This window comes from Mus caroli, chromosome 2, assembly GCF_900094665.2.
Source record: "Mus caroli chromosome 2, CAROLI_EIJ_v1.1, whole genome shotgun sequence".
Classification (NCBI taxonomy): Eukaryota; Metazoa; Chordata; class Mammalia; order Rodentia; family Muridae; genus Mus; species Mus caroli.
Genome location: NC_034571.1, coordinates 159,902,325 through 159,924,336, shown reverse-complemented (window position 1 = coordinate 159,924,336; position 22,012 = coordinate 159,902,325). Strand labels below are relative to the sequence as shown.

Here is a 22,012-nt window from a genome sequence, read left to right as displayed (position 1 = left end):
TTTGTAGACCAGGCTGGCCTCGAACTCAGAAATCCGCCTGCCTCTGCCTCCCGAGTGCTGGGATTAAAGGCGTGCGCCACCACGCCCGGCTTATGAATCCTCTCTTGTCCTTCCATACTAGTCCTTCCTCCTCACTCCACCTGGGTCCTCTCTCCCACTGGGTGCTCCCTTCTTCCTCCAGGATCCTCCTTCCTCTCCCCCCCTGGCTCCATGTCTCATCTTCCTTCTTCCCTGATAGCCTTCTGCTGTTCTCACAGCCTCTGGCCCCGCCTCCCTCCCTCATGCCTTCCTCAGCCCCCCCCCCCACTTCCCCTGCCTTTCTATATATATAGCCATCTTCACAACGTGCTAGTAACAGCTAGACTGAATTGTGGGCTTCTGGGGTAACAGAGGAATCCCCTTAAGGGGAGCTGGCCAACCCGTATGCTGGGAAGACTAGCCCACTCCCCCACTCTGCTCCAACCCACCCCTCTCCCTCCCCTGCAGGGACCATCTGTGTGAGCAACAGGCTGAACTGGACTACCTGTGCGGACGCCACACGGACACCCAGAGGGGCTCCAGGCTGGTGAGTGGCTTTTAGCTCACAGCAGCCAAAAGATGGTCAGTGGTCTCCACCCAGAGGCCTGTGGTATTTGTGGTGAGCTTTCCTCACCATGGTTCTGGGAGGAGCTGTCAGACGGGTGACTGTAGGGGTAGGTGACTGTAGAGGTCTTGATGGTCCCCATCTCCAGATTTGCCCTTCAGACAAATCTGTTATTCAGGCAAGTGGCCATTTCTCTGCTACAGGCCCTGCACCTGCCCCAGACTGAGCCTGTATGTTGTGGTGTCCAAGGTGACAGTTTTCTGTAGACCTCGTGGTGCCGTCTGAGCCCAGACTCAGTCTTGGCAGATTCAGGGCTCAGCGTATCAACACCACCATCATGAGAGGATGCCCGGTTAAACTTGATCTTCAAACAAGCAACAACTTTTTTTTTTTTCTCTCTCTCTAAGCCTGTGACCCTGTAAGAAGCTGAGGTCATCAGTAGGTGCCCTGTGCTTCACCTGCTTAGGGGCAGCCACTCCCACAAGGGATCCCTTGTCTCAGTCTCTAGTCACCCTGATCCTTCTCATTCTTTAACTCTGTGTCCCCAGTCAGTCCAGCCCCCTGTCCCTACTAAGCCAATCAGAAGAGCCAAATTAAAAGTGGAAAGCAGAAGGGGGAGATTTAGCCAATGTGTTAACAGGACTAAGGGAACCCAGGGGACACCCCAAAAGTCCGGATGGTCCTGAAGTGAGATCAGAGTTTAAATCGAGGTCTAAGCAGTCCCGGCTGGAGGACTTCTACAAAAGAGATTACGCCACCAGCTGCTGCCTGGTGAAAGTGGCACCCAGCCTGCCTGGGTCACACACCAGGAGCAAAGCTGGTGTCTTGTCACTTCTTCTTCCAGCTCTGGACTTCTTCTTCCCAGCTGTGTGTCCCTGTGTCCCTCCTCAGGATGTCCAGCCTTCAGGATGGGCTGGATTCAATCTCAGAAAGGGGGAGAAACAGTAGATTGTATATCAAAGCAGCTTCCAGCCCTCTCTGGGTCCCTGCTCCCACTGACTCGGAAGACTAGGGTGTTGGGCGGGATGGAAGGCTCAGTCTCGAGTGGGTGTCAGCCACAAGGGAGGGCAGAACTTGTTGAACACGGAGCCTCCCTCAGTAGGCGACTGGGTGAGGGCAAGAACAGAGAGAGTGGAGAGGCACTACCGAGCCCTCAGTCACTCCTAGTACCACCTAACCCCAAGGGGGAGTGGTGGCTCCCACAGCATGCCCTACTCTCTTCCGTCTAGAAGTCTCTCTCAGTAGACAATGTATAAAGAGGTCCGTCTCAGAAGTCTCCACTGCCTGATGCTATACCACACCAGTGTCGGGGGAGGAAGGGAACCCCACATCTAGGACAGAGTGCCTGAACCCCACAGGGAGAGTTTTGTGGGTTTCCAACAAGCCTGAATTAGAACACCTCTTCAAAAATCTCAGATCCTTCCCAGTTCCTCATTTTTTGATGTTACATTTATTTGTTTGTTTATTTGTGTGAGGGAGAGGAGGCAAGCAGGCATGCACCTGCCACAGTACTCCTGTGGAGGTCAGCAGACAACTGTGGGTCCTAGACACTGAACTCAGATCATCAGGCTTGGCAGCAGTCACCTTTACCCATGGAGCCATCCCGCTGGCCCAAGGCTTCATTTATTAGCTGAACTTTGAAGTTTTTGATCTGGAGGTCCATTGTGTGCCTACTCCTTCCCACCTTGTTGTGACAAGATTAAACAGCTTAAGAGAGAAAAGGCTAGCTTCGGCTCAAGGCGAGACATCCGGAGGGTGAGGCAGCCCGTTGCGGCTGCAGCTAGGAAGCGGAGTGAGTTGGACATTGGTATTTAGCTGGCTTTCTCCTTGCTATGTAGCCCAGGACCCCAGTCTCTGGGGCACCACCACATTCATTTAGGGTCCATCTTCTCACCCCAACTGATGAAATCTAGAAACTCCCTCCCAGGCACGATCGTCTTCAAGGTGGTTATAGATACAGCCTGTCAAGGTGACAGTCGATATTGACCATCACAATGACTGATACTATTTTACAAAAGAACAAAGCGGGGTCCAGAGAGGTTGAGTAACTTGCCTGGGACACACAGGGACACAGTGCCAGACCTAGAACTGGCTTTTCCATAATGCATGCCTTTAGTTTGTTTTTCCCCCCGGGTGTCTGTGGCCATGAGTGGGGCAGGCATTGGCTTTGTCCTTGAAGGTCAGGTGCCCCTGTGGTGGCGCAGGTGTCCCTGTGGTGAGAGGTCTCTGAGGCTGACATTCTCCTTTTCTCTGCAGGCCTTCTACTATGACCTGGACAAGGTGAGCCCGTGTCCTTGTGTGGTCAGACTGTCTGGTGTGGCCTTGCATCCCAGGTGCACTTGGGCAGAACACCCGAGCTTCCTCTTACGTTACAAGCAGAGAAACTGAGTCCCACGGCCAGCCTCTCTGACGTCTGAGCTCAGTACCCCGATCCTGGGGAGGGGGTGAGGTGTGGGAACCTGGTCGCTTCTAAAGCAGTTTTTCTTATTCTGGGGGAAGCAACTGCGCCTGGTGGAGCGACACATCCGGAAGGTGGAGTTCCACATCAGCAAGGTGGGTGGCTCGAGCATCACGGGGTGTTATGGGGAGGGTGTTATGGGGAGGGTGTTATGGGGATAATGGGAGCAACGTGTCACAGGGAGTCATGTGAGTATCTCTTATGAGTTGGGGGAAGCCATGGGAGATGTCCTGGGCATCGTAGGGTGTCACTGGGTACCATGGGATGTCACTGGGCACCATGGGATGTCACTGGGTACCATGGGGTGTCACAGGCACCGTGGGGGTGTCACTGGGTACCGTGGGGTGTCACCAGGCATGATGGGTATCACTAGGAACCATGGGATGCCATCAGGTACCATGGGGTGTCACTGGGTACCGTGGGGTGTCACTGGGCACCATGGCGTGTTACATGGAGGCAGTAGGTGTCATGGGTATCAAACTTGGTGGCCATGGACAGCTGCGGAGATGTGGGGTGGACAGTGCTGCAGAGCCATAGTGATTGGCAGCAGGCCCAGCCCCGTGTGAGGAGCAGCCATGCTCCCTGGGCCTTTGGGGCTCTGTCACTGATTGGTACAGAGGACTTACAGCCTGGTCTTGGAAGGCTCTAACAGTCCCCCCAGTAAGTCATCTTCCCTCACCCTCCTCCTCCTTGAGACAGGGTCTCACTGTGTAACCCTGGCTGTTGTAGAACTTACTCTCTAGATGAGGCTGGATTTGAACTCACAGAGAGCTGCACCTCTGCCTCCCGAGTGCTGAGATTAAGGCCGTGTGCACACACTCTTACCTTCCTTTAGGCTTTTTAGAAAACATAGTCAGTTTGCAAACACTTTCACGAACTCACGTTCCTCCCCAGACCTACAGGGTGGGCAGCTGTCATAGCCAACCTTCCATTCCACAGTTGGGACTCGGGCAGGGAGAGTGTGTGACATAGTCACTAGTGTCTACCGTGCTCAAATGTGTGTGAGTGATCCTAGGTGCTGCTACGTGGGTGGGCTTAGAGTCATGAGGAACACAGGGCAAGGCTGGTCCGGGGGACAGTTCTTGGGGGAACAGATGGTTGACGTGGGCTGTCCCTCGGTGTGGCTCACAGCCTCGCATGTCTGCTGCAGGTGGATGAACTCTACGAAGGTTACTGCATCCAGTGGCGGCTGCGAGACGGAGCCTCCAACATGCAGCGCGCCTTCAGCAACAGCACGCAGAGCCGAGCCTCCCGGGAGAGCCTGCAGGAGCTGGGCCGAAGCTTACAGGAGTGCCTGGAGGTGGGGCCGGACTCTCTGCCCTTGCTCTGGGCTGTTGGGAGTGGGTGGAGCTGTCAAGTGATTGATCCCATTGTATACCTTGCAGGACATGTGCCTCATAGAGGGGACCTTGGAAGGTCACCTGGGCGAGTTCCATGTCAAGATGAAAGGTGAGTGTCGTGCCAGGCTGTGCTGGGTATCAGATCTTCCTAGGTGCCCCAAGAGCCTGCCAAGGATGGGCAGTGTGGCCAGAGTCCCAGGGTCTAGCGTCCGGCACTTGTGAGAGGAGGTGGGCTCACTGCTTTCTGAGATATGGTATCATCCCCTCTACCTTCTTGACCATTGAAACCTCCTGTCCTTCACATGTTACCTGGCAGACCCCTGTACCCCTGGGTCCCTGGGTCCTGGGCAGGGTGGAGAGGACTAATCCAGTTCTGTGTTTCAGGCCTGGTGGGCTATGCACGCCTCTGTCCCGGAGACCAGTATGAGGTACAGCCAGGGAGGTCCTGGGAGGTCTAGGACCTTAGGCCTGGGAGGGAGGTCTGGGGCAGGTCTGAGTGTATTCCTCTGGGGCTGCCCCTGTACCTCTTTCTGTGCCTCCTTGCAGGTGCTCATGCGCCTGGGCCGTCAGCGATGGCGACTGAAGGGCCGGATAGAGCCAGATGACAGCCAGACCTGGGATGAAGAGGAGAGGGTGTTTGTGCCCTCGGTGCATGAGAACCTGGAGATCAAGGTGGGGCAGGGCCCAGGGCGGGGCCTGGAGTCTGGGTGCTAGGCTCAGGCACCACCGTCCTGTCCATCGTGCCCAGGTGACCGAGCTTCGAGGCCTGAGCTCAATGGTGGTGGGTGCGGTGACATGTGACGTCGCAGACTTCTTCACGGCCCGGCCCCAGCTTGTGGTGGTGGACATCACCGAGTTGGGCACCATCAAACTGCAGCTGGAGCTGCTGTGGAAGTGAGTGCCCCCTGCCCTCAGTGTCTGTGCCCCCTGCCCTCAGTGTCTGTGCCCCCCTGCCCTCAGTGTCTGTGCCCCCTGCCCTCAGTGGCTGTACCCCAGCCCTCAGTGTCTGTGCCCCCTGCCCTCAGTGTCTGTGCCCCCTGCCTTCAGTGTCTGTGCCCCCGCCCTCAGTGACTGTGCCCCCTGCCTTAAGTGGCTTTGCCTCTGCCCTCAGTGGCTGTGCCCCCTGCCCTCAGTGTTTGTGCCCCCACCCTCAGCGGCTGTGCCACCGGCTCTCAGTGGCTGTGCACAGCCACCTGCCGTCACCAAGGCTGGCTACCCCAGCTTTGGGTGCAGTGAAACCAAGTGGTCCTGCCTGCTCCTCAGGAGCCTCACACTCTCCAGACCCACTCCTGCATAGCCATCTCTGTCCTCACCACCCCATCCTGTCCTCACAGCCAGGCTGGCCTGACCTTTACAGCGGCCCTGTCCCCTCCGCCCCCGTGCCTCCTGTGACCTTGAGTTCCACTCCCTTTTGGACACATGGCCGCTCCAGTTGTCTCATGCCACTCTCTAGGCAGTTCTTCTTGCCTAATTTCTCAGAGGGGCTCTCTTCTGCCCATGCAGGCCTTTTCCCAGGCTTCCTGTGGTTGGGCATCCCGACCTTTCCAGTCCAGGGCTGTGCTGTCACCTTGAGGCTTTCCACTAGGTCCCACACTATGGGGCCCAGGCTCAGAACAGTCTGTTGAGTTTGGGGCTCCACCTGCACCACCTTCAGGATCTCTAGGGTTGTCAGAAGCGGAGCCATCTTTCTTGCATTTCCAGCGTGCCCCTCGCTGTCCCCAGAGCAGATGTGGCAGGGTGGGAAAGAGCTAAGGACATAGTTCAGTTCAGTCACTCAGGATGCCCTCAAGTGCACACCACCCTAGGCCGGCCAGCCTTAAGTTCTGAGTCCTGCAGCCCTCAGGTGGAGGTCCCTCGGGTCTCTGGGGTTTTGGCTCTCCTGGTGGGTGTGGCACTATCCTCAGCTGAGGGCCACGCTGTTCCCTGGCCTCCCTGAGCCAAGTCCACTAAGTTCTGAAGGTATCATGAATATCAGTGCTAGCTGACTTGAAGGCTTTGGGATGGGAGGAAATTGGGTGAATTCAGTTCTGGCTCTGCTTATTGGAGGGGTACTTGTCCAAGCAAGTTCCTTGTCTCAGAACCACCATTTCCATCCCGTGTGAATAACCCAGCCACAGATCTCTCAGCAGCCCACGGGCTTGTGGCAAGGAGCCACAGAGTTCCTTTGAAAGACAAAGGAGCTGCCTGTGACTGCAGAGCCCTTGGTCCCACCTGAGACCCTGCTGGTCTCTGCTCTTTTCCTGCAGCCCCTTGGACTCTGAGTGCCGCCTGGTGTCGCCCAGTCCCACTGGCAGGTTCTCCATGGGCAGCAGGAAGGGCTCCCTATATACCTGGACGCCGCCCAGCACCCCCAGCTTCCGGGACAAATACTACTTGGTGAGAGAGCCTGTTCCCGGGAGGGTGAGGTGCTCTCGGGGGCTGGGCGGGGAGAATCAAGGGGTTCAGCTTTTGGGGCTGCAGGGCTTGTGTGGCTCTGTCTTCCACTGCTTGAGGCCATGGGAATTGAGCTGGGTCTGGGACCTCCATGGTGTGTGAGTGTGCTTGAGCATGTGTGTGTGTGTGTGTGCTGTGTGTGAGTTATATGAGTGTGTGTGCTGTATATATGTGTATGTGTGCTGTATATATGTGTATGTGTGTATGTGTGCTGTATGTATGTATATGTGTGTATGTGTGCTGTATATATGTGCTGTGTGTGTGTGCTATGTATATGTGTCTGTGTGTGCTGTGTGTGTATATGTGTGCTATGTGTGTGGTGTGTATGTGGTGTGTGCTGTGTGTGTCTGTGTGTGCTGTGTGTGCTGTGTGTCTGTGTGTGCTGTGTGTGCTGTGTGTGCGTCTGTGTGTGCTGTGTATATGTGTATGTGTGTGCTGTGTGTCTGTGTGTGCTGTGTATATGTGTATGTGTATGCTGTGTGTCTGTGTGTGATGTGTGTATATGTATGTAAATGTGTGCTGTGTGTTCATGGGTGTGTCCTCCATCCAGCCACAGACTTGGCCTCACTTTGCTGGGGAAATTTCCAGCTTCCAGAAGTGTGATCTGGAGCCCTGTACAGGAACTCAACTTTCTTTCCTATGACCTCCAGGGGGCAAGATCTTCTTGGAGCAGGGCCACCCTCCTCTCCTTTCCTTGGGGACTGAAAGCTGTACACAGGCACAGCTCATTATTCTTGGTGCTGTCCTTGGGATGGTTCCTCACAGGGACCTTTCTTGATGACCCCATCACTGCCCCGACACACGGCCCCACATGCGACTATGTGTTTACTCAACAGAGATGGAGGTCCCTTCAGTGCTGTGGTAGCTAGCCACAGTCCATAAACACTCTTCAGTGGGAACATCTGTCCCAAGCTTGCACCCATCCAGGGTACCAGGTCCTGGAACCTCCCTGCACACTCGTTCTCAACCCTGAGGGTCCCAGCTCAGATGCCACATCTCTTCCCAAGCCCTGAAGTGCCCTGGTGTCCCACCCCTCCATCTGCTTTGGTCTGTATGCTCAGGCTCTGTATTGACAGAGAAAACAGTAGGCACAAAGGTCCTGAGGCAGGAGCATGGCTGAAACTATGAATTTGAGGCCGGAAGCTCAAGCTAGAGGGTGACAGGACATCGGCACCCCTGGATGCCCGTTGCCTTGGCAGATCTCTATCATTCTGAGCATCACAGTCCCTGGGCCGGCTTCTGAGGTTGCTTCTGCATCTCCTCCCAGTCTCTTCTCCAGCAGCCAGTGCAGCAGGCCTTGCTGCTGGGTGGGCCAAGGGCCACCTCCATCCTTGGCTACCTGTCTGACAGTGAACTTCAGGGTCCCCGCCTGCGGAGCCGGAGCCAGGAGCTACTAGAGATGGATTCCTTCAGCTCTGAGGACCCCAGAGACACTGAGACCAGTACTTCAGCATCCACCTCAGATGTGGGCTTCCTGCCCGTGCCTGTGGGTTCCGCAGCCTGCACAGAAGAGGAGACCAGGGAGGGGCCTCCACCTCTGGGCCTGCTGCCAGGCCTGGCTCACCCAGCCGGGGGTGTGCTTGTAGAACGGCCCGGCTGGAGGGACTTGGGAGGAGAAAGGCTGGCCCAGCTGCAGGACGCCCCCATCCACAGCCCCATGGTGCCACGGAGCCGGAAGGGCCAGGAGGATGGAGATGTGGGGGACGGAGTGGAGGGGCCTGTGCAGGAGGTCCTGGACCTGCTGCGGTCTGCAGACCCTGCGCAGCCCCAGCTCAGGGAACTGGAGTACCAAGTCCTTGGCCTCAGGGAGCGGCTGAAGGTATGCCCACCGCACACGGGACAGCAGCGCCGCTTTGCTGCGGGCCTGAGGCTAGGGAGCAGGTGCCAGCAGCCAGCCCAGGTTAGCATCCCAACCTCGCCCCTATGTGACCTGGGCGGGCCGAGGCTCCCTCATCCTCAGGTTCCCCACATTTCAAGGCCTCGGAGGAGAATACCAAGGGGAGGCCGGAGCGCACAGTGAGTAATTTGCTCCGTGTCCAGCCAGAACCTGGCTCCATCGAAAATCTTCGGATGTGGGTGGGTGGGTGGGGCCTGCGATTTTTATGGAAGGCCTTGCAGCTGCCTGCCAGCCTCATCTCTACAGCCATCCAGAACCTTCCCCTGCCCAGCCAAAGGAGTTCTCTCAGTGGCTCTCAGAGCTGCCGTCCTGGACGGATGGCTCTCTCTGTTTACATTTTTAAATACATAAAATAAAATGTAGACCACGCATACCAACTTCTACAGGTTCCCATGAGCTCACTCTTAGCTAGGATACTTTATCTTTTTTCCCCTCAGAACTATATGACATGGGCATCTTCAAAACTCTCTCTCTCTCTCTCTCTCTCTCTCTCTCTCTCTAAATTCTCACTTGGACTTCACATTCTCATACCAGTACAGCTGAGAGAAGGCTTCTCTCCTTCTATTCTGTTTAGTGCCTTGAGAGAACGAATCTACTGCCTCCCACCTTAACAAGGCCCTGTCCTCGTGTGCCAGGAGCAAGACTTTGAGGAAGAACTGCCGCCTTTATTTGTTCTTTTCCAGTATTATGCGTGGGTCACAGGCACACAGCTGCTGTCACACTCCCGTATTCTGAGAGTCACAAGCACTTTGTATGACCCCGCAATAGCACAGTCATTCAGGACACCATCGAGACACTTCTCTTTTCTGGAAAAGAGCTAAGACAATAAAAATGAGAGGTCACCACCTTCAGCTTGGCTTCTAAGGGAAATCATCCGCTGAGCGTCCATAGACTTTGATTCTCGCTAAGAGGCCCAGGCTGGCCTTGGACTCATACCCACACACACTCATACACATACACTCACACATTCTCTCACACACATACACATACATACACTCATACTCTCGCACACACACATACACTCATACACACACTCACATACACATACACACACACACTCATACCCCCCCACATACATTCATACACACATACATTCACTCACACATATTCTCACACTCACATACATACACACACACACACACACACACACACACACACACAGATCAATGCACAGGCTTTGTCTGCTCCGTATTCAGCGTCCCTGTGACTGCCCCCCTTTTTCTGGTCACTGTCACATGTTTGGCCACCTGTGCTATTTGTCAGCAGGTTAGCTGTGTGGATGGCCTCATGTGTAGCGCTGGGCTCACAGTGCCAAGCACAAGCTCTGGCGTGTCTATGGTGAGAGCCTGAGAGCTAATGAGCCTCCCTGAGGCAGGAGGTGTGGAGAGCTGCCGGGCCTCCTCACTGACTGCTAGATAAGCTGGCCTCGGGGTTGCGGAGCTCAGTCAGTACTTCCTGTGCAAACAAGAGGACCTGAGTTCACCCCCGCCCCCAGGGCTGCATTGAGAGAAGGCAGGCTTGGTGGCAAGCGAGTTAGCACTGCAGAAGGAGAAACGGGATCCCTGGGGCTCAATGGGCACCTAATTGTCATACTTTGGGCCCCAGGAAGAGGTCTTGCTTCAAACACAAATAAAATAAAAAAACAAGGCAGGCAGACACCTCTTAAGGCATGACACCCAAGGCTGTTCTTATGTGGCTCCTCTGGACACACACACACACACACACACACACACACACACACACACACGAGAAAGGAAGAGGAAAACTTTATAAACAGAAGTGCACATGTGGGCCTTGTGCTTACTGGCTGGGAGTTTGAGCTGTGGCACTGGGATCCCTGGGTCAGCATTTGCTGGTTTGGTAACATAATTCCTCAAATCACAAGAATCTGATGTGCCCATCCATGTGTGCACATACACGCACATACACACACACACACATATACACGTACACACACACACGTGTTCACAGTGTTTACTCCCAGGCTTAGTATTTTGTTGTTGCTGACAGACACCCACCCTCCACGCCTGCCCCGTGGGCTCAGCTGAGAACCCCTGCTTTGCATTTGCAGTCTTGTCCGGCTATTCTTGGGTGTGGTTGATGCGGACTGAGGTCTGGTACACTGGCCCTGCGGGCAGCCCTGGTTTGGAGACAGAGGTCTCTGGACGGCTTGAATGGCAGTGGGCAGTGGCTCCCGCATGCCTTCCCGTCCACAGCTCACCCACAGCTTCTGAATCTCCTCAGGGTGTCTGTCAGCAAGAGTGAGTGCAGAGCAGGTTTGTGGGGTTGCTGAGAGATGAGGCATGGGGCTGCAGTGTGTGACCGAGTGGCGCCTCCTTGTGGGGGAGCCCTGCCCTGCGTCATCCCCATCTGGGGACTTTCAGATCTCTCTCTTTCCTCTCTCTCTCTCTCTCTCTCTCTCTCTCTCTCTCTCTCTCTCTCTCTCTCTCTCTCTCGATGTCCCCTTGTCTCAGGCTGTGTTGGTAGGGTTGCTGGAAGTGCCATATTCCAGGCTCATCCTGCTGAGACCCGAGCCATCGCTGGGCTGGCTGGGGCTGGGGCTGGGGCTGGGGCTGGGGCTGTCACATTATGGCTGGGTGTGGGAGGGCAGAGCCCTCATCCTGGTGTTTGTCCACAGCCCCGAGGGGTACAGTCGGAACCTGTGTCGGCGCAGAGCCTGATGGACTGTATCCTTGAGAGCTTTGCCTTTCTGAATGCCGACCTTGCCAGTGATGAACTGTCCCTGTTTGGGGGCTCCCAGGCTCCTGAGTGAGTGCACCCCAAATGGGCACACCTCTGGATTGCTATAGCTCCATGCTAGTCTGAGAGTCCTTGGCCCCATCTTGTGTAGTTTCACTGTGCATGGCACTTTCTCTCCACGGCACTATCTCTACACAGCAAATCTTTTTTTTTTTTTTGGCTTTTCGAGACAGGGTTTCTCTGTGTAGTCATGGCTGTCCTGGAACTCACTCTGTAGCCCAGGCTGGCCTCGAACTCAGAAATCCGCCTGCCTCTGCCTCCCGAGTGCTGGGATTAAAGGCGTGCGCCACCACGCCCGGCCTACACAGCAAATCTTTATGGTCACTGAGGGTTTCTCAGGCAATAACAGCAGCACACAGCCAAACTCTGACCTTGACTTCAGTGGCTGTCATGCTGACTAACCTCCATAGTACCTGCCTTGCCCACCACTCCCTCTGGACCACCATCCACCTCTGTCTTACCACCTACCTCGATCAGGGCCACTTCTAATCCCCAGACCTCGGCATTACAGAAGGGGACAGTCTCCACCTTATCCTCTAAGCCAGTGGTCCCACAGCGAGATTCCAAGTGCGCTACCTTCTCAAGTGTGGTGAGCCAGTTGGGCTTTGGTGGGGGCTCAGCTCTGCCTTGTGAACCATGATACTAACCCTAGGTCAAGGGTTCATGCCCACTTCACAGAAGAGCAAACTGAGGCTCTGGTAACCCTCCAGAGGGAGTCACAGCCTCAGGTCTCCCAGGAAGCCCAGCCCTGCACATCTGTTTGCTATCCAGGCAGTTCTCTCTCCCCTCCGTGCCTCTATTGAGAAGCCCTGTCTCTGATCTGGAGTTGGGGTGGGAGGAGGTGTCAGGGAAGGTGTCCCTTTGCTAATCTAATGGTCACTCAGCTCTTTTGTCTTCTCAGGAGGGACAGCCCCCCACCTCCACGGCCATCACTGAAGGTGTCACCCAGCGAGCTCACAGCTGGTGCCCCCGAGCTGGACACGCTGCTCACTGTCCACCTTCAAGTCTGCAAAGCCTTGCTTCAGGTGTCTGGGTGGGACCTGGCCAGGGTGGGGACTGGGGTCACAGGCAGTGACGAGCCTGGGCCAGGTAAGAGGAGCCCACCCTGAGGGCCATGGAGACTCTGGGGCAGGAGGTGAGGAACCGCATGGGTCTCAGAGAGCCAAGTCCTGGCCCAAGCAGGTAGTTCTGATGTACACATGGAGGTACTGCACCAGTCCAAACTGGCTCAACCTCACAAAGTATCCAAGGTGGACCTCCTGCTGCGCTGCTCCCAGGGATCCAGATGCCCTCAGATGTTGGCCGTCTTTCCCCTGCTTTGTGATGCCTAGCTGGACTTGGGTGGGCTGACCCTGGGGGCTCAGCTTGGGGAAAAGAAATAGCTTAGGCTATGGTCTAGAAGCTTCCTCTAGGACAGGGCAGCTGTGGGTAGTTGTGGGCAGACATGTGCATGCTTGGTAACCTGCATATCTCTCTGATTCTAGAAACTGGCTTCCCCTAATTTATCAAGGATGGTGGAGGACTGCCTCCTAGAGGAAGCAGTGCAGCAAAGGCAGGTTCTGGAAGTGCTTTCAGACCTTGACCTTGAGCAGGTCAGCAAGGCCAGGTCGGTTGAAGAGAGTAAGTAGCCACCAGCCCCACCCCCAAGGCCTTGCCTCCCTCCCTCCCTCCCTCCCTCCCTCCCTCCCTCCCTCCCTACACCTTGCACATTGGTTTGTCCCTGAATACTGCCAAGGCCACTGTTGGTTCACTGAAGCCAGTCCCACCCACAAGCTGGTGTCCCCTCCAAGGAATGGCTGTCACCTCTGGTCTTTTTTTTTTTTTTTTTACATTTATTTATTTATTACATGTAAGTACACTGTAGCTGTCCTCAGACACTCCAGAAGAGGGAGTCAGATCTCATCACGGATGGTTGTGAGCTACCATGTGGTTGCTGGGATTTGAACTTCGAACCTTTGGAAGAGCAGTCGGGTGCTCTTACCCACTGAGCCATCTCACCAGCCCCCGCCGTTCTTTGTCTCCCCCTGTGCACTTGTTGAAACTTGGGGAGTCCAGTTTCCTAGTCAGGTCAGCAGTGCTTGGCTGATCTTGTGAGCAGGGACTAGGAAGGTGCTTGGAGCCAAGACTGTTCCTTTGGGGTGACAGGGGCCTGAGAGGAGGTCCCTGTACTGGGTCTCCTGCCCTCACTTCCAACCTTGGGTCCTTGTGGAGAGGTTTCTGGTGCTCCTGCCCAGGCTGCTGAGCAGCTGTTGGCTCTTAGTCATCCCACAGGCTTCTCACAGGAAGGGTGGCCTGGCACTGTGGCAGGGGTGCACGCAGCCTGGTGGTGTCCTGGCCTGCCCTGCCTCCACACTCCTGAGCCAGCTCAAGAAGACATTCCTGCATCGCGTCCGAGGGAAGTACCCCGGCCAGCTGGAAATAGGTAGGGTCATCCTTGCTTGCCTTGTCCCAGGGGGAATGGCAGTGATGTAGCTGGGGTCCTAGCTCTGTGCATGTCTTCGCTGCCCCGCCCCTAGGAAAGCAGGCCCTGTATCCCCGTGCCTTCCACCAAGCCTTCAAGGGTTCTTACAGGGAGGTGTGCAGGCATGTGCCATCCAGGTGTCCTGATATCAGGCTGGATACTTCCTGAAGGCAGCTGTAGCATTTCCTGTGGAGCAAGTGAAGGTTGTCCGGGGGAGGTGGGGGGTGGCATCTGAAGTCTGGAAGTTCCTTCCACTCTCTGGGCAGCTTGTTGCAGGGCTCTGGAGCTGGGATCCAGCCCACTGTGGTGGTTTTAAATAACTAAAAGAGGAAAAGGGCTGGAGCCGAGTCAAACCTTACTGGCAAGTGCTACCAACTTCTGGGGTAGAGAAGGTCCTAGAACCAGGGAGTCTGCTGACTGCAAGGGGGCTCCCCTTTCCCAGAGTCCCTTTCAGCTGACATAGATTGAGAGGCCAGCTGAGGCCTCAGCTCTGCTCATGGCCCTTCCCTCTGCCAGTGTGTCGCAGGCTCCTGGAGCAAGTGGTGGGCTGTGGTGGACTATTGGTCCCAGCAGGGCTTCAGGAAGAGCAGGTGGTCACCTGGTTCCAGTTCCACAGCTACCTGCAGCGGCAGAGCATCTCTGACCTGGAGAAACACCTCGCTCAGCTCACCAAGGAAGGTAGGGCCTAGTGGTGGCTATGACCTGGAAGCGAGTTACAGCATACCCTGGTCCCTTCTGGCTCCCCACTGTTCAGAGCCCCTGTAACTCTCCCTCTAGCTGTCAAAACTGGGATGGAGTGAGATCACAGCCAGCTATGGTGGAACTTGATAGAGGGAGGTGAACAGTCCAGACCAGCTCCAGGGAGAGGAGGCAGCCTGGAAATTTAGGCTTATTCTGGTTTCTTTTTGAGTCAGGGTCTCACGGTGTAGCCTAGACTGACTTCGAATCACCACCCGTATGCCTCAGCCTCCCGAGTGCTGGGACTTCAGGTGTGTACCACTGGGCCGCGGCTGGCCTGTGGTTCTGCTCATTTTTAGGGAGCGATGCCTCTCCCTGCCTTGGAGTCCCCTCTGTGACTAATATGGCTAAGCCTTGCCCAATGGCACCTGCCTCTTCCTGTCTTCCAGTGACTCTCATTGAGGAGTTGAGCTGTGCAGGCCCAGCCAAGGCCCTGAGAAAGCTGCATGGGAAGTGTCTAAGCCAGCTGCAGCCACTGCCCCAGACACTTCAAGCCTGGGCACTTCTGCAGCTGGACGGACCCCCGAGGCTGTGCAGGGCGGCCAGAACACGCCTAGCCAGCGCGGCCAGGAACAAGCGCTTCCGGGAAAAGGTGATCAATTTTGGGGGTCATCCACCTGACAATATAGCTGGCCAGATTGACAGGTCTCACCCCCAAGTTTTGTTTGGAGACGGGCTGAGTCTGGGTCTGAGTCTACTAACTGGAATGTTTGCAGTGTGCATGACCCAGCTGGGGGCCCGGGCCTGCCCTGCGGACTCAGGCCAATCCTGGTTTCTTTTCCCAGGCTCTGCTGTACTACACTAATGCCTTAAATGACAGTGATGCCAAGGTCCAGCAGGCGGCGTGCGTGGCTCTGCAGCAGCTCGGGGTGAGTCCCTTGTCCTCACGGGTGACAGGAGGCCACCAGTGTTGAGGGCCAAAGCACCAACAGCAGCCACGGTGACAACAGCTTGAAATGCTTTCACTGGGACAAGGGATGGGATGGTGGGGCGGCAAAAGGGTTTCCCCAACAGCAAGAGGACTATGAGTAACAGCCAGCTCTCAGACTCCAACAGCAGAGGTCTCCACACCAAGGCACTTTCTGCCCAGTTGGACATGTTTGAACTATGACAAATTCTTGTGAGAAGAAGACAAAAATGGAGATGTAAAAGCTGCCTATCACCTTGGTCTTTGGCAGCAGTGGCCACTTTTGGCACATTTTCTTCTTGCTTGCAGGGATGTGTGCCTACTGAACATTGGTATTAAACATGACTTTAAAGTGAGTCAAGGACTACAAGCACAAGGGACCGAGTGGAATCCCCCGAACTCAATTAAAAAAAAAAAAAAAAAGCCAGGCGTGAAGGCACATACTGCAATTCCAGTAGAGGGGGCAGCAGGAGATCCTCGGGGCTCACTGGCTAGCTAGCGTGTCATATTTATGAGCTCCAGCCTAGGAGAGACCTTGTTTCAAAACACAGCGCAGATGGCACCTGTTCACTCTGGTTTTGTTCACTTGTGTGTGAAGGTGTGTGTGTGGTGCTCATGTGTAATCTCTTCGGAGTCACACACAAATATATGTAGCTTTCATGCATTTAAAAAAAAAATCCAGGTGTGGTGGCACCCGCATACCTGTGATCCAGGCCAGCCTGGGCCAAATGGTGAGACCCTATCTCAAAGAAGCCTAAAAGCCATTCTGAGAATTCACTATGTGAATAGGTTTGTAAAAAGCTATTCTGGGTTCCAGCTCATCTTTCTGGACTGGATGACACAGGGGCTTCAGGGCCTGTGGGCCCTGCCTTCCCCTGCACTCACACGCTGGGAATCTATCTGCCTCATATAACCTCGTTACCCACTTGTGCATGGGAGCTGACTCAATGTAGAAGAAACCCAACAACGTCACTTGCTCAGGGCTGTCTCAAAAGGTCCTCGGAGGTGCCTGCTGAGGCTCAGGTGCTGGGTGAAGGAGTTGGAGGTCTCATGGGAGCCCCAAGTGTGGCAATTAGGCCCTGGTTCTCCAGGCAGAGGAGAGTTGCAGGTAGCAAGTCCCAGAAGGCAGCTAGCTGGGTTTGTTAGATGATGTCCCCAGACAAGCTGTTGGTGGCCTTGCTTGCAGGCCTGCACTGGGGTGTAGAAGGGATTCCCAAAAGCACTGAAGGGCCTGAGTCCTCTCGAGGACAGAGGAAGGACCTGGGAACCACGCTGGGTTTGGCACCGCAGGGATGACAATGAGGTTGCTTAAGAAGCCTCCTTTCTCCTAACAGGGTATTGAAAGCTTTGAGCAGATTGTCACTCTCTGTCAGTCTGACCTGGAGGCCGTGCGAATTGCAGCGCGGGAAGCGACACTGTCATTTGGTAAAGTGCAGCCAAAGGGCCTGTGCGGCACAGTGGGTCCTAGAGTTCTAGTGGAGATGGGGGCGACTACCTCAGCTGTCAGTACTGGGCTGCCAGGGACCCTGCTACAGGCTACCCTATGCTTAGCAGCCTCTGGCCAGGGCTGGCTACCTTCACAGCAGGCTGGCAGCCAGGGTATAAGTTATGGCCCTTGGCAAATGGAGAGCAGGGGCAAAGCCAGACTAGTGTCCAGATCTCCAGCACAAGAGGCTGTTACTGCTCAGGCAGGGCAGGGGACCCTCTAGAGACACTAAGTTGGTGACAAGGCAGTGAGTGACACATACCTCTGTGTTCCAGGTGAGAAAGGCCGCCTGGCTTTCGAGAAGATGGACAAACTCCACTTAGAACAAGAGGCCTTCTGTCAGGAAGCGGACGTTGAAATCACAATTTTTTAAGACGCTGTGATCAACGAGCTCAAATCGGGCGTCTCTCTTCCTTGAGGCTTCTTAGCCTCCATAGTGCTCAGGATTTGGATGGAGCAGTCTAGCCGCTCCCTTGCAAGCCTGGGCTGAGTAGGGTAGTTACCTGAGCTTGGGGTTGGTACCCAGCCCAGGGAGGAGAGTGGGGTCTTCACAGAGCAGGTGGAAGTGGTGTGTGGGGGCCTCCGAGGCTGTGGCCTCCTACAGATGCCGCTTCTGCCTGAGGATCAAGGGCCTGGGGCAAGGTGAGGCTCCAGGACAGACACGCATGGAGTCCAAGCTCCCTGCACACCCGCAGCTGGGATAGAACTGGTCTAATAAACATGGCTGGCAACTGCAAGGCATGGCAGGCCCACCTCCAGTGCATGGCACCCTCAGTCCATTGGAGGGACACTCCAGCGTGAGTGGAGGGGAGGTTTTCCCTGCGGCGGCTATGGAGACACACGATGGGTTTCTTACCTAAGTGGATAGAGCACTCCAAGCTCGGGGGCTCTCAGGGCTGACTCGGTCACCCCACTCGGAGTCCTGTGGACCATGTGTGCTCACTGGGTATTTATTTGTTTCCTTCATGTCCATCTCCTGAAATCTCAATTAAAAACCCTGTAGCATATGGCCACCTTACTGCCTGAAGTAGATAATGTTGTGTCCATAGAGCTATAACATGGGAGGGGTGGCCAGGGCCACAGGGCTCTCTGCAGGACCCCAGGACATTCTCCCTATATTTGATTATCGGACTCATGGTAGGCTGCCTTCCTGGTGGCACTTTGGGGACACCCCAGGCTTTTGTCAAGCCTTCACCCTACTGGGCTTATCCCAAAGTTACCTAACAGTCACCTTTTCACACTAATGTTCTTGTGAGAATTCATTTTTTTACCTGAAGATTTCAGTTTTGAGTGGACACAGCACTTGCACAGGTCTGTGGCCAGGGCCACAAGCGGGGACCACTTGCTACACAAGCCAATTGTGAACCGGAGGGGTCTGGGGCTGTGCTTTGTGCAGTGACATCTATCACAGCACAAATCTCCTTGTCAGTCACCATGGGGCCTTACATATTCAGTCTGGTACACGAATGGGAGGTCACACTACTTTTGGGTCTCATTTTCATTTCGACGTCAAGTATATACCAGATGAGATTTATGGATGTCCTGAGACGTGAGGACCATGGTGGCCATCAGGCGGCCGGCCAAGGGTGGTTTGGTGGCTGGAACAGGGATTCCAATGACCTGTGAGTCTCAAGGTATCCAGGTTGCCAAAGGGGTTGTTCCTGAAAGGACACTATAGAGAACCCACATCTCTGCAGAAAGACAGGCTACACACAACATACAACGCACAGCGCACTAACCCTACAGGTAGGGCAAGTGTCTGCCTCATGCCGGCCCGGCTCCATCAATAAAGAAAAGGAAAGCACATCACGTCTGTGTTCTTTAAAAACATTTATTGTTGCAACTAACGCAGACCCATTAGTAAGACAGCAAGTTGGAAATGGTGCAGTCAGACAGTTCTGTGAGGTCACAGAAGACCCTGAGACACCCCACACTCCTGCAAAGGTACTCTTCCAGGACACAGTTTTTTGTTGGTTTTTATTTTTGTAAAAATGGTTTATTCTATGGCCATTTAGAGAGAGAGAGAGAGAGAGAGAAAGAGAGAGACAGACAGAGAGAGAGAGAGAGAGAGAGAGAGAGCCCTGCTAAGTAAATGTTGACTTAAGGCATACAGCAGCTTGCTACCTCCAACAGGGGCGACAGGGCAGAGAGCGCCTGTTCTCCGGGATAGCCACCTCTAAGGCTACTGTACACACCATACTACTCCAGACACAGCCCACTGCTAACTGCTCCCAGCCTAGACCCTGGCTGTGCCACCTCCTCAGGCAGGCAAGGCCATCACTGTTCCCCAGTGGCTCTGTGCTGGCTTCTCTGGGTGAAAGGCAAAATGTGAAATGCTGGCATGAGGCAGCGGAGTTCTTTTAAAAAGCCACCCGATGTGAAGGCTCGGTTCCTCCCCTCCAGAAGAGTCATGAGCACCGTCAGCCGTCTCTCCCAGGCCCGAGAGCTGCACACTTCTGGGTAAGGGGCCCTGGGCCAGCAATGACAGCAGGCCGACTCTAAGGCTGTCATCTATACTGTTCCCTGGAGGTTGCTTCTCACAAGCTGCCTTGCTTCCAGTCCTGGCCTGCTCCAGGACAGCATGAACTTGGAATGGAGGGGCTGATCCCAGAGGTGGAAGGGCCCTGCTTGCCTAAGTGTCCAGGGAATGAGGTGTGAGTGTGGAATGTCTGAGATCCAGCGGGGCGTGGCGTGGCGTGGCGTGGCATGGCAGGCCGGAAGCCTGAAGTGTCCTGCCAGGAGTCAGGTGGCACCTGACTGGACAGCACTGCTCTCACTGAGTGGCGGTGGTTACTCAGCGACGGCCACTTCCGGTCAGAGCACGGGAGGTGCCTGCCAGTGAGCAGGCTTCTAAGTTTCCCATGTCAAGCACAAGGCACCACCAGCACAGAACTGTGTATCTTCTAACTCACAGGGAAAGCAAAGGCCGGGAATGGCATCTAGAAGGTCGTGGGCAGAAAGCCCAGCCTCCAACCTGCACATCGCAGGAGCAGCCACAGGGGCTCTGCGCATCACCACTGTCCTATGCTCCTGAAGGCTGCTCCTCACACCCTCTTGCTCCTGCTCCTGGCCCCAGCACTGGCCACACTGTGGCTCCTGTCAGTCCTGCACTCATGCCTCAACCCCAGGACTGACCTGACGGTCGTGGGTGCAGGCAGACACGGTCAGTTTCAGGGCATGCTCACGCGGGGGCCACCTCCGGGCAAAGTGAATAAATAAGAGGAGGGCAGCCTCAAAGGTGGCCTCACCCCGCAAGCTGCACCCCGCTCTAATGCCTGCCCGTCCCTTGCACTCCTCATGATGGTGGGCTTGCTACTCGGGAAGGAAGCAGAGGGTAAAGCAGGAAGGGAGATGCATAGCCTGGAAAGCCGGCTCCATGTGATAAGCTTCCATCGCAGCTTGCTCTGCGGGCCACCATGGCCACTGTGGCCTGCAGCGCAGAGGCTGGAGTGCAGGCTCTGCTGCTGGGCAGCGATTGCACAAAGGCATCTGCATTGGATCGAGCCACAGCGCCGGCCTCCTCACAGCCTCAGCCATACCAGCATGGAAGGCAGCGCAGTAAGCGCTCCGTGGTGTTTTGTGAGTCCAGACTCTGAAAATCACCACTCAGGAAGTCTTGGCAGTCTGCAAAATCATCTAGCTGATGCCTTCGAGAGCGCTCACTGGAACAGTGTTTCAGAGGGTACAGGTCCTGCCGGGGGGCTTCCATGACACCAGGGCTCCTTCCTCCTTTACCAGTCTTGCTTGCACCTCGGTGGTGTGGCTTCTACATAGAGTAGTAATGGCTTTCCAAATGAAATGGAAACCCCAGCACTAAGGCTGGCAGCCACCTCTGACCCCGAGGCAAGGCCCTAAGGGATTTACAGGGATGGGGTGGCGAGGGCCGGGCCATTTGCAAGATGGCGGTCACAAAGAGGGAGGAGACCGAGGAGGATGGAACCTCGGGGGACACCTGAGCGAAGCAGAGCCGGGCTTGCTGTTCAGAGGCAGCCCATGTGGCTGCCCTCCTCACAACAGGATGGGACTCCAGGGCACCTGCACGCTCCTCCGGGTGCACAGTGGGGCTGCCCAAGCCAGCAGGAACCTTACAGTCCTGCCCAGCGGGATTCTTCCACTGGCAACCAATAGAAATCATGAATCTGATCACATGCCAAAGGGCACGAGAGGAGCTCACCAGTGCCTAGCATCTTTTTTTTTTTCTCCAGAAATAACAAAAACCTGCCTTTATAAATGTTAAAAACAACAATGTGTTGCAATTCTTTTTTTTTTTTTTCCAAAAACAAATGAACCAGAGAAAGGGGAGGAGTGAGGTGAGAGCAAGAAGAGTTTTTGGCATTTCCTCTACTTCTCCTGAACAGGTTAAGGCCCTGAGATTAGACTCTGTTCATGGGACCAGGGGCTCCTTCAAAGCCCAGTGCACTGATACCCTCCTGGGGCTGGCCCTTCCAGTTCCAGAGCAGGCTTGCGAGTTGTTGTTCCCTCTACACCAGGTCAGACGCCGCAGACCGCATCCTAAGCTGGGCAGTGGCAGTGCCTCCCAGTCTGTCAGTGAAAACATACCCGGTAGCAGAAGTACGCGCCGGTCGCCAGGACCGTGGCCATGCACACATTGACCAGGAAGGGCTTCCAGTGAGTTGGCCAATGTGCCTTTTGTTCCTCCTCAGTGGAGGACAGCTCTTCCTTGGGGGGGACAGATGCCTGAGCATTTTGAAGACCTCCACCCACCATCCGTCTCCTAACTTCAGTGTCTGGACTCATGCTGAGGAGAGAGGAAGAGACAGGTTGGTTACCTACCCTGAGTAGATGGAAAAGGAGACCATCTCTATGGAGGAAACCTGGAGAAATGAACCCTCCCCACCTAGCACAGAGCAGTCTGCTTGTCTTCCAGCCCTGGAGGACCTTGGGCAGTAGCCATGGCCAGGGCTGGGTTTAATTCAAGTCAGTCTGCA

General features: G+C 55.2%; 2 protein-coding genes across 6 annotated transcripts in view; one reads left to right on the top strand and one right to left on the bottom strand.

Annotated features, from left to right (window-relative positions):
• Window positions 1-18,076, top strand: part of Ripor3 (RIPOR family member 3) — a 42,782-nt gene extending 24,706 nt beyond the window's left edge. For 3 of the 5 annotated variants that reach the window (XM_029474749.1, XM_029474752.1, XM_029474751.1), the window contains 20 exons: window positions 487-565; window positions 2,840-2,863; window positions 3,083-3,136; window positions 4,192-4,341; window positions 4,427-4,490; window positions 4,766-4,809; window positions 4,928-5,053; window positions 5,130-5,275; window positions 6,628-6,757; window positions 8,082-8,633; window positions 11,350-11,480; window positions 11,983-12,060; window positions 12,373-12,496; window positions 12,956-13,091; window positions 13,732-13,893; window positions 14,449-14,610; window positions 15,060-15,262; window positions 15,456-15,539; window positions 16,912-17,002; window positions 17,339-18,076. In XM_029474749.1, coding sequence (XP_029330609.1) covers window positions 487-565; window positions 2,840-2,863; window positions 3,083-3,136; window positions 4,192-4,341; window positions 4,427-4,490; window positions 4,766-4,809; window positions 4,928-5,053; window positions 5,130-5,275; window positions 6,628-6,757; window positions 8,082-8,633; window positions 11,350-11,480; window positions 11,983-12,060; window positions 12,373-12,496; window positions 12,956-13,091; window positions 13,732-13,893; window positions 14,449-14,610; window positions 15,060-15,262; window positions 15,456-15,539; window positions 16,912-17,002; window positions 17,339-17,436 — 2,638 coding nt within the window. In that variant the 3' untranslated portion in view covers window positions 17,437-18,076. The remainder of the gene's footprint in view (window positions 1-486; window positions 566-2,839; window positions 2,864-3,082; window positions 3,137-4,191; window positions 4,342-4,426; window positions 4,491-4,765; window positions 4,810-4,927; window positions 5,054-5,129; window positions 5,276-6,627; window positions 6,758-8,081; window positions 8,634-11,349; window positions 11,481-11,982; window positions 12,061-12,372; window positions 12,497-12,955; window positions 13,092-13,731; window positions 13,894-14,448; window positions 14,611-15,059; window positions 15,263-15,455; window positions 15,540-16,911; window positions 17,003-17,338) is intronic. The other 2 variants (XM_021156450.2, XM_029474753.1) reach the window with 1 other exon arrangement.
• An 800-nt stretch (window positions 18,077-18,876) lies between these two features.
• Window positions 18,877-22,012, bottom strand: part of Ptpn1 (protein tyrosine phosphatase non-receptor type 1) — a 47,523-nt gene continuing 44,387 nt past the window's right edge. The window contains exon 9 of the mRNA XM_021151979.2: window positions 18,877-21,822. Within this exon, the coding sequence (XP_021007638.1) occupies window positions 21,609-21,822 (214 nt within the window). The 3' untranslated portion in view covers window positions 18,877-21,608. The remainder of the gene's footprint in view (window positions 21,823-22,012) is intronic.